The 13,600-nt window shown below is 53.6% G+C and overlaps 1 protein-coding gene across 1 annotated transcript; it reads right to left on the bottom strand.

Moving 5' to 3' along the window:
- Positions 1–1,006: 1,006 nt before the first annotated feature.
- On the bottom strand, positions 1,007–11,742 carry CDK5RAP3 (CDK5 regulatory subunit associated protein 3). Its single transcript, XM_066364425.1, has 14 exons — positions 11,619–11,742; positions 11,348–11,393; positions 9,437–9,568; positions 8,871–8,971; positions 8,494–8,542; positions 7,657–7,835; positions 6,548–6,684; positions 6,177–6,321; positions 5,635–5,745; positions 5,150–5,225; positions 4,258–4,346; positions 2,331–2,536; positions 1,455–1,626; positions 1,007–1,362 (listed from the first exon to the last, which is right to left on the bottom strand). Exons 1-14 carry the CDS (start codon positions 11,622–11,624, stop codon positions 1,297–1,299), a joined length of 1,515 nt encoding a protein of 504 aa, XP_066220522.1. The 5' UTR covers positions 11,625–11,742; the 3' UTR covers positions 1,007–1,296.
- Between the last annotated feature and the right edge of the window lie 1,858 nt (positions 11,743–13,600).

Genomic DNA, 13,600 nt, shown 5'->3' with positions numbered 1-13,600 from the left:
CCGAGAGCCTTCGCGGCGACCGAGGGCAGGACGCAGCCCTCTCAGGTCCCTTTACGCCCTTCCATTCCAAGGACAGTTTTACCTCGACATTCCACACCCATCGTTTTCCAATTCCTAGACTTATTTCAACCCCCAATACCCCCAAAAGGAGGTGAACGGGCAAAGATTGGGGGGAAGCGATGGGCTGACATTAATTGATAGGAGCAGCTTCAAGCAGTTCATGCTGCCTTATCTCTCTCTCCTTTGGATAGCGTGTGTCCACCGGAGTCCGCGGGGTCGGTGATTAATAGGGGCCATCACTCACTGTCCAGGACGGCTGAAAGGCAGCAGGGAGGGGGCGGCCCTCCCCAGAACTGAGATAACAAGCAGCAGGAATAATGAGTGGTGTCACTCCACTTTTCATTTTGATGGAAAGTCATTACGGGAGTCAACGCCAGCGACAAAGAGCCATGAATCAACTGCTCTGCTATGAAATTAAAATCGAATTGCCGGCCACCCCCAACCCCTACCCTTCCTGGGAAACGGAGATGGGTAGGTGGCTTGGGAGAGGGTGCTATCCTGGGGTGGGCTCTGCCCAATCACACAGCAGGCAGTTACGGGCAGGAAGTGGACAGGCAGCTAGTGAAGGTGACAACTCCTGTCTCCACCTTGTTCATCAGACCCTTCCTCCCCAAACCGCGTTTCCCCTCGGCCTGGAGGTAAGCTGTGATTAAAAGGAAAATACAGCTTTGCTGGCTCCAGCCAGGCTGCCACCCACCTGACTGCATCTCGTGGGCTTTTGGCCTGAGTGGGGCAGCCTAGGCCTGGCTGAGAAAGGGCCCCAACTGACCCAAGGGGTTAACCCTCAAGTCCCTTGCTGAACCATTTGCAGGTATTAACTGGGGCCCTCCTTGTCACCAAAAGAGGGAAAGTCCCTAATCTGGGCCTCCATGGAGCCCACGGGGATCAAAAACCCCATACGAACAGGGGCGCAGCCTCAGGCCCAGGCCCAGAGAAGCAGCAACTGTCAGGAATGAAGCCAGAGTCTCTTCCTCTTTTATTAAGTCCAACTAGATAACGAGAAGCAACAAAAGCTGTGGTTTCAGGCCGCCAGCCACAGGGCCAATAAAGACAGCTTCTTGCAGAGAGTACAGTGAGTGCCAAGGTTACCATCTGGGTGCCGGCGGTTCCAGCATGTGGCTTTCCATCCTCCAGGCGGCCTGGTCTCTTGCTGGGAAAGGTCCCGCAGCATCAGCCCCGGCCACCCCAGCATTGTCCAGAAGGCCGAGAAGACGCACAAGAAGGGTGTGCACGGCATCACAGGGAGCTTCCCATCAGGTTCACAGGGCGCCCATTGTACCTCTTGGAAATGTCAGCTTCGATCTAAAAGACAGTGATGCCAACTGGGCAGGAAGCAGAGGGGCCTCGTTCTGCAGAAACTGCCCCCCCCCCCAGGTCTCCCTCTCCTGTCTTACCAGCTTCTGCAGCTCCTTGGTCTTCTCTAGCAGCAGGTCCAGCTTGGGCTCCAGAGCGGCCTGCTCCTCAAGTGCTTCCTGCTGCTTCTGCACCATCAGCTGTTTCTTCAAAGCCAGCAGCTGGGACTGCTTCAGCTTCTGCTGGAGGAGCTCAGTCACTCTGTCCACATACCTGGGCAGGGCACTCAGTTAAGTGCTCAGTGGAGCTGGCACCCCGAGCATCCTGTTCAACTGCTGGGAAAGGAGTGGCTCAGGACACCGAACCCCCAACGGGCCTCGTCCTGCCGCCCTTTAGAGGAAGGATGCCACCCCTGGTTCCCGTCCTCCTGGGGAGCGGGTTCTGTCTGCACACATCAAACCACCCATCTTGCCCACAGAGAATCTGTGTCCCCAGTTGGGGTGGCACAGTTACGAAAGGCAGATGTGAGGTCTAAGGGGTCATGGAGAAGAATACAGGGGTCAGGGCTGCTCAAGATGGCAGGGCGCCTGACCAGGCGATGGCTCAGTGGATAGAGTGTCGGACTGGGAATACGGAAAAACCCAGGTTCGAGACCCTGAAGTCGCCAGCTTGAGCGTGGGCTCATCTGGTTTGAGCAAAGCTCACCAGCTTGGACCCAAGGTCGCTGGCTCGAGCAAGGGGTTACTTGGTCTGCTGAAGGCCCGCGGTCAAGGCACATATGAGAAAGCAATCAATGAATATCTAAGGTGTCGCAACAAAAAACTGATGATTGATGCTTCTCATCTCTCTCTGTTCCTGTCTGTCTATCCCTATCTATACCTCTCTCTGACTCTCTGTCCCTATTAAAAAAAAAAAGATGGTAGGGACCTGCATCAGGTCCCCCGACAGCCTTGACAATGTCAAGGTGAAAACCAGACCTTGGTGAGGCCAGGATCATAAACAGGTGTTGCATTCGAAGACTGGTGAGCCGGCCAATCAGGTCCTGCAGCACTGACACCATGGTGACCACCTTCTCTTTGGTCTGGCCCTGCAGGATGGCCGGAGCCAGCTGGAACTGGCTCACCGAGAGGATGTCCGCCTCCTCGCTCATCTCCACCGCTCTCTGGGACAAGAAGATCTCGAGCTGAGGACCAAAGAGGATTTGATTCAAACTAAGAAGAGAACTCAAAATGAAGAATGAGATATATGGGTTAGACTCTGGATGAGGACAGGGTTTTTCCTCTGAACACTTTGATTGCTAGAAACTCACCAACTACAGCATGGGAGCTTGGGGCAGCCTCCACTGTCCCTCTTTGGTCTCCCATTTCTATCTTGGGCCCAGACCCCCCTGCTTCCTCCCAGCCTGTGGATCAGGTAACTAAAAATGCAGATTCACCTGACTGGGCAGTGGCACAGTGGATAGAGCGTCGGACTGAGATGTGGAAGACCCAGGTTCGAGACTCTGAGGTCGCCAGCTTAAGCAAGGGCTCATCTGGTTTGAGCAAAAGCTCACCAGCTTGAGCCCAAGGTCACTGGCTCGAGCAAGGGGTTACTCGGTCTGCTGAAGGCCCGCGGTCAAGGCACGTATGAGAAAGCAATCAATGAACAACTAAGGTGTCGCAATGTGCAACGAAAAACTAATGATTGATGCTTCTCATCTCTCTGTTCCTGTCTGTCTGTCCCTGTCTATCCCTCTCTGTCTCTGTAAAAAAATAAAAAAATGCAGATTCAAAGAGCTCTCTCGGCCAGTGAAGGTCTTTTCTCTCCATGGGAGGAATGAGACTCAAGGCATATGAATCCAAGTTTGAGAAGCTCTGGAATAAGAAAGGGCTACGAAGAATCTGAGAACCAGCCACACAACTTGTCACTCTTATTCGACAGGGAAACTTGAACCCTTTTATCGTCCTCTCCCATGAAGGCTAGGAGGGACCTCTCTGGGCAGAAAGAGGACAGAACTGGTGAGGACAAGAATTTTCATGAAACCTTCCCCACCCAGCAGACCACTGGGAAGGGGACAGACCCCCAGCTTCCCAGCTCCACAAAGAAGGCCCAAGAGCACTGGCTCCTTACTCCTTAGCCATAGGGATGGTACCGAAACAAAAGAGATCACGTGGCCCCAAACCTGCGCAAGCCCTCCTACAGCTTCTCAGTTCATTCAGGGGAAAAGCCAGAGTTCAGACTCTTTGCTTCTCTGATCTCCTTCACTCTCCAGCTCTGGCTCTGCACACTGGCCACCTTGTTCGTCAAGAGTGCAGGGCAGGCCCTGGCCGGTTGGCTCAGTGGTAGAGTGTCGGCCTGGCGTGCAGAAGTCCCGGGTTCGATTCCCGGCCAGGGCACACAGGAGAGGCCCCCATGTGCTTCTCCACCCCTCCCCCTCTCCTTCCTCTCTGTCTCTCTCTTCCCCTCCTGCAGCCGAGGCTCCATTGGAGCAAAAGATGGCCCGGGTGCTGGGGATGGCTCCTTGGCCTCTGCCCCAGGCACTAGAGTGGCTCTGGTCACGACAGAGCGAAGCCCTGGAGGAGCAGAGCATCGCCCCCTGGTGGGCAGAGCGTCGCCCCCTGGTGGGCATGCCAGGTAGATCCCGGTCGGGCGCATGCGGGAGTCTGTCTGACTGCCTCCCCGTTTCCAGCTTCAGAAAAATACACACACACACACACACACACACAAAAAAGAGTGCAGGGCAGACTCCCATCTCAGGGCCTTCGCCATTGTTCCCTCTGCCTACAAAGCTTTTTGGCCTGGCTCTCTTCACATGGCTGCAGGCCTTGATCTACTGGTCACCTCTGTAACAAGGCCTGTCCTGATCATCCGATATAAAGCTCCACAGCCCAACAACCCCACATCTCTCCCAGAGGATGAAGGTACCTCCATGAGCTCATCAATGAACTGATTCCGGGTCTCAGGGTATTCAAGAAGTGTCAGGGCGTCTGAGCCCCTAGCAACTCCTTCCGGAGCTGCAGGAAGAGAGATAGAGAAATGACGAAGGGGTTGAGGACCAGAGAAGGAGACTCTTGTCCCGACCCCAAGTTTGAGAATCCCTGGTGGGTTAATGTGTACATGGACTCACTGAACTAAAGCCAGTCCCTGTTCCAACCAAAGGGGGAAAGGTTACCCATTCCCGTGTCTCAGCCATAATTAGGCACTACTGCCAACCCCCAGCCTGTGGGGAGTGGGAAGGCCAGTCCTCTGCTCTGGTGGGCAGTGGGAGGTCAAGTTTCATCCTGTACTGCCCTCTAGTGGCTCACACCACTGCTGCAGCCTCTCAGCTGGTGGGGAGAGAAGACTCAGACTGCAGAACCTATCAGCACTCCTGGAATCCCCTCACTAGAATAGCTGACCTACATTTGCCTCCAAAAGGTTGAGTGTTTCATCCCCACCTTCCCCCCTCCTTTTCTTCCCTCCCAGGTGTGCTTCCCCTGCCTCTCTTTCTCCTAAGCGACAGAGAATCCAGGAGACTTGTAACCAGGGGAGCAGTGGGCAGCAGCAGCTCATCCTAAGCTCACCCCCTGAACCCGTCTCCAAGGCCCCCCTTCCTCTGACTTTCTTCCTGCACCGCCAGTAAATTCTTCCTTTACTTGCTGCAAAAAATAAATAAAAAATAGAGTTTCTAGGCTGAATTTTAAGGACTCTCTCTGACTCTTGCACTCATACACTCATGTAGGTTTTCAGCAAACAGTTACATGTGTGAGAAGCCCAATCTGAACAATGCATTCTGTCTTTTGTTTCTAGTGGCATGGGCAGGAGACGGTGCACTCACCCTGGGTTCCAGCTTCCAGCACTGTGATCTGCAAAGCAGCAGTGTCTCCCCAGTCTATCTCGTCACCCCCAGCTTCCTGGGTGGAGAGCAGAGAACCCCAACAATGTTGGCAAAATTGTCCCCAGCAAAGGGAGCCAGAAAAAACCAAAGCCCCCAGTAAGTACCATGACTGCACATTTCACCTGCAGGAAGGACATGCAGCCCTGAGGCAGGTGGCAAAGATGGCAGTGTGGGCCCAGGTATGTTGCCACCCTCACCCGTTTTGTCAAGTGACCACCTGCCGACACCCCCACACCTTGCCCCAAACACAACAAGAGGTCAAAACTCTGACACGCCATTTTGGGAACTGTCTCCCCCTAGACTACAACGTGGTCTGAGAGTTCTGGACTTCGAGTGATGCCTTTAAAGACACAGACAATACTTTTCTTCTCACTGAAGCAGTACCACAGAAAGTCCTCAGAGATGGACCATGAGGGCAGCCTAACCTTCGAGTCTGATTCCAGGGAGATGCCCCAGTCAATTTCAGCGGCCTGGGCAGAGATGCCGGAGTCAGTCCCTTCGGAAGGCACCTCGACCCCAAAGTCGCCCCAGTCAATCTAGGAGAAAAGAAGTGTTAGCTCTCAGGAGGTGGGTGATGCCAAGGGGCCTGCCTCCCCCCCAGGCCTCAGCCGCTTCTGTAGGGAGTGCTAGCACATCCTTAGACGCAGTAGCCTCCGACTGCCCCAAAAGAGAGCCCATCTCGGAGAGCTTGTGGGACTGCAGGGCTCCTAGTTCAAAGCCAACCAGTCTGTTGAGACTTTTCAGCAGTCATCTATACCCTGATCTCAAGAAGGCCAGAAAAATAAAGGAGGAGGGCCTTCTGGGCCCTCCCACCTGGTCTGTCTCCCACCTGGTCTGTCTCTCACCTGGTCTGTCTCTCACCTGGTCTGTCTCACAGGAACCCCCTTTCTTCCTTTGGGATTCTGATTCAGGTTGTGAGGGGTTGGGTTGTGTGTGGGGGAAGCGATTCTCCCTCAGCCTGTCTTACCGCATCTTCTTCCACCTGCTCAGGAGTCTCCTCGAGGTGTGGCCGCTCCACCACGGAGGGCTCTGTCCCCGTCCTCCACTCGTACACCGTGGCGTTTCCCCGCTTCTGCACAAATCGCAGCATTGGCAACACCTGCTCTTCGGGGCTGCAAGAGAGCATACAACTGACCCTCCTGCCTCCTGCTGCGCACTCCTGAAGCCGACAGTGGGCTCGGCTTGGGCCATAAGGTCAGACGGGCAAAGCTCTCTTGGGCTCAAGTGTATAAAATAAAACTCAACTGTCATACGGGAAAAATAGAAGTGGAGAAGAGAACAGCCAGGGAAAACAGAGCAGCTGTTTCCCCTGCTAGACAGAAGCCGAAGCCCGTTTACCTTTCACACACGAAGCCCACACAGGCCTGGTACAGGTCAATGGCTTCCCCCAAGGACTGAGCTGCAGCCCCAATCTCGGCCAGCTGACTTGGCAGCTCCTTCACTAGGGACAGCAGCTCTCTTCGGACACTGTCTCCCTAGAGATGGGAGAGGTGGGCTCAGACAGTGATGAGAAGCGGAGGCCAAGGGATTAAAGAAAACACACAGAGACTGGAGATAGGAGAGAAACTGGCTCAAAAAGGGCACAAGCAGGCTGAGAAGCCTTTCCCAGATGCAAAGGTGTTGGGCCCAGACAGACAGGCCCCAGGTGCCTCCAGTTCCAGCGAGACCCCTCCCTCACCATGATGCCCTAGGGTTAGCTCCAGGGAGACCCTCCCTCACCGTGATGCCCTACGGCTAGCTCCGGGGAGACCCTCCCTCGCCGTGATGCCCTACGGCTAGCTCCGGGGAGACCCTCCCTCACCGTGATGCCGTAGGGCTAGCTCCAGGGAGACCCTCCCTCACCGTGATGCCGTCGGGCTAGCTCCGGGGAGACCCTCCCTCACCGTGATGCCGTAGGGCTAGCTCCAGGGAGACCCTCCCTCACCGGGATGCCGTACGGCTAGCTCCAGGGAGACCCTCCCTCACCGGGATGCCGTCCGGCTAGCTCCAGGGAGACCCTCCCTTCTCCGGCTAGCTCCGGGGAGACCCCTCCCTCACCGTGATGCCGTCCAGCTAGCTCCAGGGAGACCCTCCCTCACTGTGATGCCGTAGGGCTAGCTCCAGGGAGACCCTCCCTCACAGGGATGCCGTCCGGCTAGCTCCGGGGAGACCCACCCTCACCGTGATGCCCTACGGCTAGCTCCAGGGAGACCCTCCCTCACCGTGATGCCGTACGGCTAGCTCCAGGGAGACCCTCCCTCACCGTGATGCCCTACGGCTAGCTCCGGGGAGACCCTCCCTCACCGTGATGCCATACGGCTAGCTCCGGGGAGACCCTCCCTCACCGTGATGCCCTACGGCTAGCTCCAGGGAGACCCTCCCTCACTGTGATGCCCTACGGCTAGCTCCAGGGAGACCCTCCCTCACCGTGATGCCGTAGGGCTAGCTCCAGGGAGACCCTCCCTCACCGTGATGCCGTACTGCTTGCATGAGTGGTAGAACTGCTCCCGCATCTCGGCGGCCCCCGCCTGGCCCTCCTCCTCTTTGCGGCTGTATTCCTGCTGCAGCTGCTGGCACTTGGCGATCTGCTTCTTCAGCGAGGGGATCTCATAGTTGACGTTCCGAACCAGGAGGCTAGCGAGTTCCACTGAGAAGGCCCCAGGAAATTCACCTCAGATACCCACACCATAAGGCAAGCGTGCCCCAGGCCATGCACACATATACCCCAGCTTGGAGGCGAAGAGCATGGGGTGGCCCCCAGCTCCTCCCTTCCTAGCTGTGGAACCTAAGACAGACATTTAACCTCTCTCATCCAATTCTCATCTGTACCAGAGGGACAAGAACATTTACTGTGAGGATTAAAGAGGGATTCCATATAAAGCACCAAACATAATTCCTTGTATAGGTGTTTGGTAAATTGTAACTGTTAAGATTATTATTTATACTATTAGAAATCATACCCAAACTACAATCAGCCCTTCAGTTACTCTCTCAGGCACCTGTTATGACCCAAGGATGATCCATGCCTCTTCCGCCTCGTATAGAACAGGGGGTGCGTAGGGGGTGGGGCTCCCCACTACACCTTATCGAGACTTCAGTGGGACAGAACTCACATACACCTGCTGGGTCAGGCCCAGCAATCACCGGGGCCTGCTGGTTCTCCTCCTTTTCCTCCTCCCAACACTCTTTGGGGAGTATTTTTTGCCACCCTGCAAGCATCTACAGCCCCACCTCTTCCCCCACACGCGGCCTGTGCCTCCCAGAAGCCTCGTCTCAGAACTGAGGGAGTGGGCTGGCCACTTTACCCAGGTAGCTGTTGTCCTTCTCATACAGAGCTACAATCTCCTGCCAGTCCTGAGGAAGAACAGAAACAGAAACAGAAACAGGAAGTGAGCCAACAGCACTCGGCAGCCCCGTCCCAGCTCAGTCCCGGCCAGGGGAAGCTCTCCCAGGCTCCGCCTTACATCAAACACAAATTCCTTAGCCTCCTTTGTAACGCGCTGGCGCCAAGGAGCAATCCCCAAAGCAGCAGGTCTGAAACGTAAACCTAGGCTAAGAGCTACTTTTGGCATAAACCCTGGGGACGGAAAGTTCAGGAAACATTCCCTGTTGGCGTCTCCATCGGTTCCTCCCAGGGACGGGAGAGGCTCCTGATCCCATTGCCACCCTCGCCCACACTTGCCTTCATTCGCTGTGAAGAGTACCGGCCAAAAATATTTTTTGTGGAAGCTTCAGTGCCTTTGAGAAGGTCCACGATTCTTAGGCAGTGGAAGTAGTGAATATCTGGAAAGAAAGGACGAGCAAAGACTGAGAATTTTAGTATCGCCTGACCTGTGGTGGTGCAGTGGATAAAGCGTCGACCTGAAACACTGAGGTCACCAGTTCAAAACCCTGGGCTTGCCTGGTCAAGGCACATATGGGAGTTGATGCTTCCTGCTCCTCCCCCCTTTCTCTCTCTCTCTCTCCTCTCTAAAAAACTGAATAAATAAATAAATAATTTAAATTTAGTACCTTCCCCATGGACCCTGGCCAGTGCACACAGATGACTGACGTATATGCCGGTAATTTCAGCGTGCAGAGCCCTCCCCTTTCCCGGTTTGGGTTAGCATAAACCATCATCTCCACCCCACACAACAAGTCCCTTTCCCAAGGGATCAGCCCTGTGGCTAAACAACAGAGGAGCAGCTCAGCTGATAGACACCACTCCGGGAAGAGGGGGCTCCAGGAATGTAGCCCCCAAGCACTCACAAGATCCAGAGAGCAGCTGGGCAATCTCCTCGCTTTCCGGCATGTCCTGGATGGCAGCATTGATCTTCTCTCTGATCGTCAACACCAGGCTCTGCCATTTCAGGCTGCAGTGCCTTCTGTCCACCAGCCAGTCTATGTGGGAATCACCCAAATCACAGCATTCCCATTTGTATAATGAAAATGTTGTCACTGACTCAAGTGAAATACCCTAAGACAGTAAAGTTGCATTCTCAGTGGTTAAGGTGTGGGGTCATGGGAAGATGGAAATAAAGACAGGCCCAAGGGGATACTTGGGGCTAAACAGACTTTGGCAACCTGACTTCACAGAGCAATTGCCTCGACACAGGGATAAAGAAAAACTTGAAATTGGTACTGACATCAAAGTGCCACTTTCGACCACTCTAAAGTCTCCATAATATTTTTGCTTCTAGGGGTAATTATAACTTTCCTGACAGAGGATGCTGTTCAACTTCCACTTCCTCAGGGCCGGGATTAACCATGACAATAGAAAATACAAGATGATTATGCCAAGCTCTGGATGAATGAACAACTGCAAAGCCCCTAATACCTACAGCGCCCTGAAGACTAGATAACACTGGGCTATTCTAACCAGTGAAGTACCATCCTGGACACGTGCATACCAATGTGACTGACCTCCTGGAGTCTGGGCCTAGATGTATGTTTTCTGCAGGGGGTATGGGTGGCTGAGAGCCATGCATGTTTCCTCAGCAGGAAAGAGCTAAGAGCCAGGCTTTGTGGGTCAGATGGTCCTGGCTTCTATCAACTTTCTCGGCCAAGTCTCGCAATCTCTGTGCCTGTTTTCCCACATGTAAAAGGGAGATAATAAGATGCTGAGTATAAGGCAAAATGTAAGTAAAACATTAAACACTGTGCCTGGCAAGGACTCAATAAATCTTAGTGATCTTGATTTTTATAAAAACGTACCTGGTATAGAGTAAACCCTCAACAAATGGTTGTTGTTTTATTGGTCCTTGTGGTCCTTTAATGACCAATGACAAGTTTACACAGAAAGAGTACACATGTGCTAAAGAGCTGGGACAAATGTGAAATAAAACTAAAGTGGCTCCATTAAATGGCCACGGCACAGGATTGATTAAATGGCCCACAGTGGTAAATTCAGAACCTCGACCTGGGTAATAAATCTGCCAACGGGTCAAAAACACTATGGCCCCACACTGTTTATTATTATACTCCCTCTGCTGTCTTCCGTTAAAATTTCTCAGGCAGAAAAATTCTGTGGATGTCACAGAACAAGAAGCAAAGGGCTGAGGTAGTCAAACAGATAGCTTCTTAACAACAAAACTAGCATCAAATCAATTAATCCAATGAGGATTTAAAAACCAGGAGCTGTGCACTTGACCTGGAGGGGCTGCATTAAGAGGTCCTTCCCTGTCCCTGAACTGGGAGGAGGTACGTAGATCCTAAACAGAAAACAGGGAGATGGCCTGACCACTAAAAGACCTTTATTTCCAACTGGATCTATGTCCCTCTCCTTCCTAAAGTCAAGGGAAGATGGACGCTTTTAAAAAAAAGGAGAGTTTTTTTTTTTCTGGCTTAATACACAAAGTATAGACATTGGAGCCTGACATACTTAAGTTCCAATTTCAGGTCTGACACTTAGGTGATGACTGTCCTTAAAGTAAGTAAGCCATTAACCTGTGTCATGATATTTTGACAACACACGTTATAAATGTTAAAGTAGAAAACAGAGGTCAGGTACAGTCTATGTATGATTCCTTCTGCTTCCTGTTAATGAAACAGGCTGGGACACAGAACACAGATGGGGACATAAAAGATGGCTAGTGGTCAGAGATTTAATAGGGGCCTTGGGGTGTTAGGGCTCCCAGCTGTTGGCGACAGGGGGCTAGGGGTCGGGACGTCCCGTCCTACCGAGCAGCTTGCTGGTCTGGATGTCGATGGGCACGTGCTGATGGTCCTGGCGGGAAACACGACAAACAAGGGCATGAGCGTGGGGAGGGGGCGTGCCACTCGCACGCGCATTTCACGGACACAACCGCCACCCTGCGGGATCAGAACGAGGAGCCGGGGAGAGCTGCGCCCGCCCGGGAGAGTTGCCGAGGAAACGGCTAGGGACAGATGGACGGAACCCAGTCCAGGGGTCCCGGGATAGCCCCCCTTTTCCCCAGTTCCTGTTCCCCACCTGCATCTTCCTTCCACTTCTGCTTCCGGCCGACGACCTAAACACGCCCCGCCTACCATCAGACCAGGGCCAGTGCGGCAGTGCCTCAGTATAGGCACAAACAGGCCTCCTCCCGCCACGTCGTCTCTTTCTTCAGAGCCAATCCGGGCGCTCGCTCCACCCCTGGCCGTAAACCCCACCCACTCCAGGGCTCCGAATGGCTGATCCCAGGAGGGGCGGGAGAACAAGAGACAGCCAATGAGAGATGCGAGGCGGGCTCAGGGGTGGGGCGCCAAGAACCCTTTCAGTGCGGCGTGATCGCGGCAGGGGGCGCCCGAGAGCTGGTCGCAACCGCACGGAGCCTTCTGTGTAGGGATTAAAGCGTCTGCAGGCAGGGTCTTAGCGCCGACGTTGGCGCCCTGGAAGCCGGTAGAAATGCCTTCTTCCCGCGTTGCGTCGTTTTACCTTTTCTCGTAGGTTTAGGTTTCTTATAACACTTGTCACACTTTGCCTTCCCATTCTGTTTACCTAATAGACATGTGTTGAGCACCTGTTACGTGTTGATTAGGGCAGGGAAAGAGAGGGAAGAGGTTCAAGGGAGGCATCACAAACATAACACCTAAATTGAGTCTTCAAGAAAGAGCTGCAGAAAGAAGGATTTTGTTTGGAAGGGGTGTTCCGGGCGGAGAAGACTGTACAGACAAAACTCTGAAGGCTACACACTGCAAGAGAGGTGCAGGTAGGCCCTGGCCAGTTGGCTCAGGGGTAGAGCGTTGGCCTGGCATATGGATGTCCCGACCAGGGCACACAAGAGAAGCGCCCATCTGCTTTTTCAGCTCTCTCCCTCTCTCTCTCTCTCCTCCTCCCCTCCCGCAGCCATGGCTCAATTGGAGCGAGTTGGCCCTAGGCTCTGAGGATGGCTCCATGGCCTTCTCCTCAGGTGCTAAAAAATGGCTCCAGTTGCAATGGAGCAAGGGGCCCAGATGGGCAGAGCATCGCCTCCTAGTGGGCTTGCCGGGTAGATTCTGGTTGGAGAACATGCGGGAGTCTGACTCTGCCTCTCTCCTCTCACTAACTAGAAAGAGAGAGAGAGAGAGAGAGAGAGAGAGAGAGAGAAGTGCAGGGAACAGGCAGCAAGACTGGCACCATAGTTGGTGGAGGTCAAGGGCAAAATGAAAATTCAGGTCCCTTGCTAAAAAAAATATGAATTTCAAAAGGGCATTGCATATGTCTCACACTCATGAAGCCAGCCGCATGAGTCATGGGTTGGCCAGAGAAGAGACTGTAAAGGTTGAAGGGTCATATCATAGAGAGCCTCATTAAAGAAATTGGACTTCAGCCCTGCAGAGAGAAACCATTGGAGGGTTTTAAGGGTTTGAGACAGGGGAGGACCTGTACAGACTGGCTGCAAGAAGGATGGATTCATAGATAAGACTGGCGACACAGGAGATAAAACTGTCAGGAGGTTATTACTCAGAAGTTAAGACCTGACCTGGGAGAGAGGTGTGAGGAGGAGGGGAAGGGCTGGATTAAAGAATGTTAGAGGAAGAAAAGCAGGACTTGGCAATTGATTGGTTGTGTGTTGGGGGAAGGGGACAGCAAGGATGACACCTAAATGGTTGGATAGGGGAGCCACCACCTGAGACAGGGATGCAGGATGCTGAGCAGCTGTTGGGGAAGAGGCCATCTCAGCTTTGCCCTTAGGGGGGGGCGGGGGGGCTGGGAGACCCCCTGTGGGCAGTGTGCTAGAGGCAGTAAGGTCTGTGACTCTAGAGTTCAGAGAAGCCAGTTTGGGGATACAGCTTTGGAAAATCACAAGCTGACTGATCTGTGTCCTGGTGGTGGCTGAAGCTGGAGGAGGGTATGAGATTCAGCAAGAAGTAGGTAGAGTGAGGAGTGACAGTGGGCGAGGTCAAATCCCTGGCATCTCACAGGTCTGGGTGGGCCATTTGGCGCCCCTCTCAGTCCAAGTTGTTAGCTCCTCCAGGAGGCTCTGCCTGGTT

This window comes from Saccopteryx leptura, chromosome 2 (genome assembly GCF_036850995.1).
Source record: "Saccopteryx leptura isolate mSacLep1 chromosome 2, mSacLep1_pri_phased_curated, whole genome shotgun sequence".
NCBI lineage: Eukaryota > Metazoa > Chordata > Mammalia > Chiroptera > Emballonuridae > Saccopteryx > Saccopteryx leptura.
This window is presented reverse-complemented; position numbering and strand designations above follow the sequence as displayed.

Bases quoted from the DNA above. Each gene is read 5' to 3' on its own strand.
- CDK5RAP3 (XM_066364425.1), bottom strand. The intron at 6,322-6,547 runs GTAAACGGGCTT...GCTCTCTTGCAG, and splicing joins GTGGGCTTCGTGTGTGAAAG to CCCCGAAGAGCAGGTGTTGC. The intron at 1,627-2,330 runs GTCTGGTTTTCA...TGCCCTGCCCAG, and splicing joins ATGATCCTGGCCTCACCAAG to GTATGTGGACAGAGTGACTG.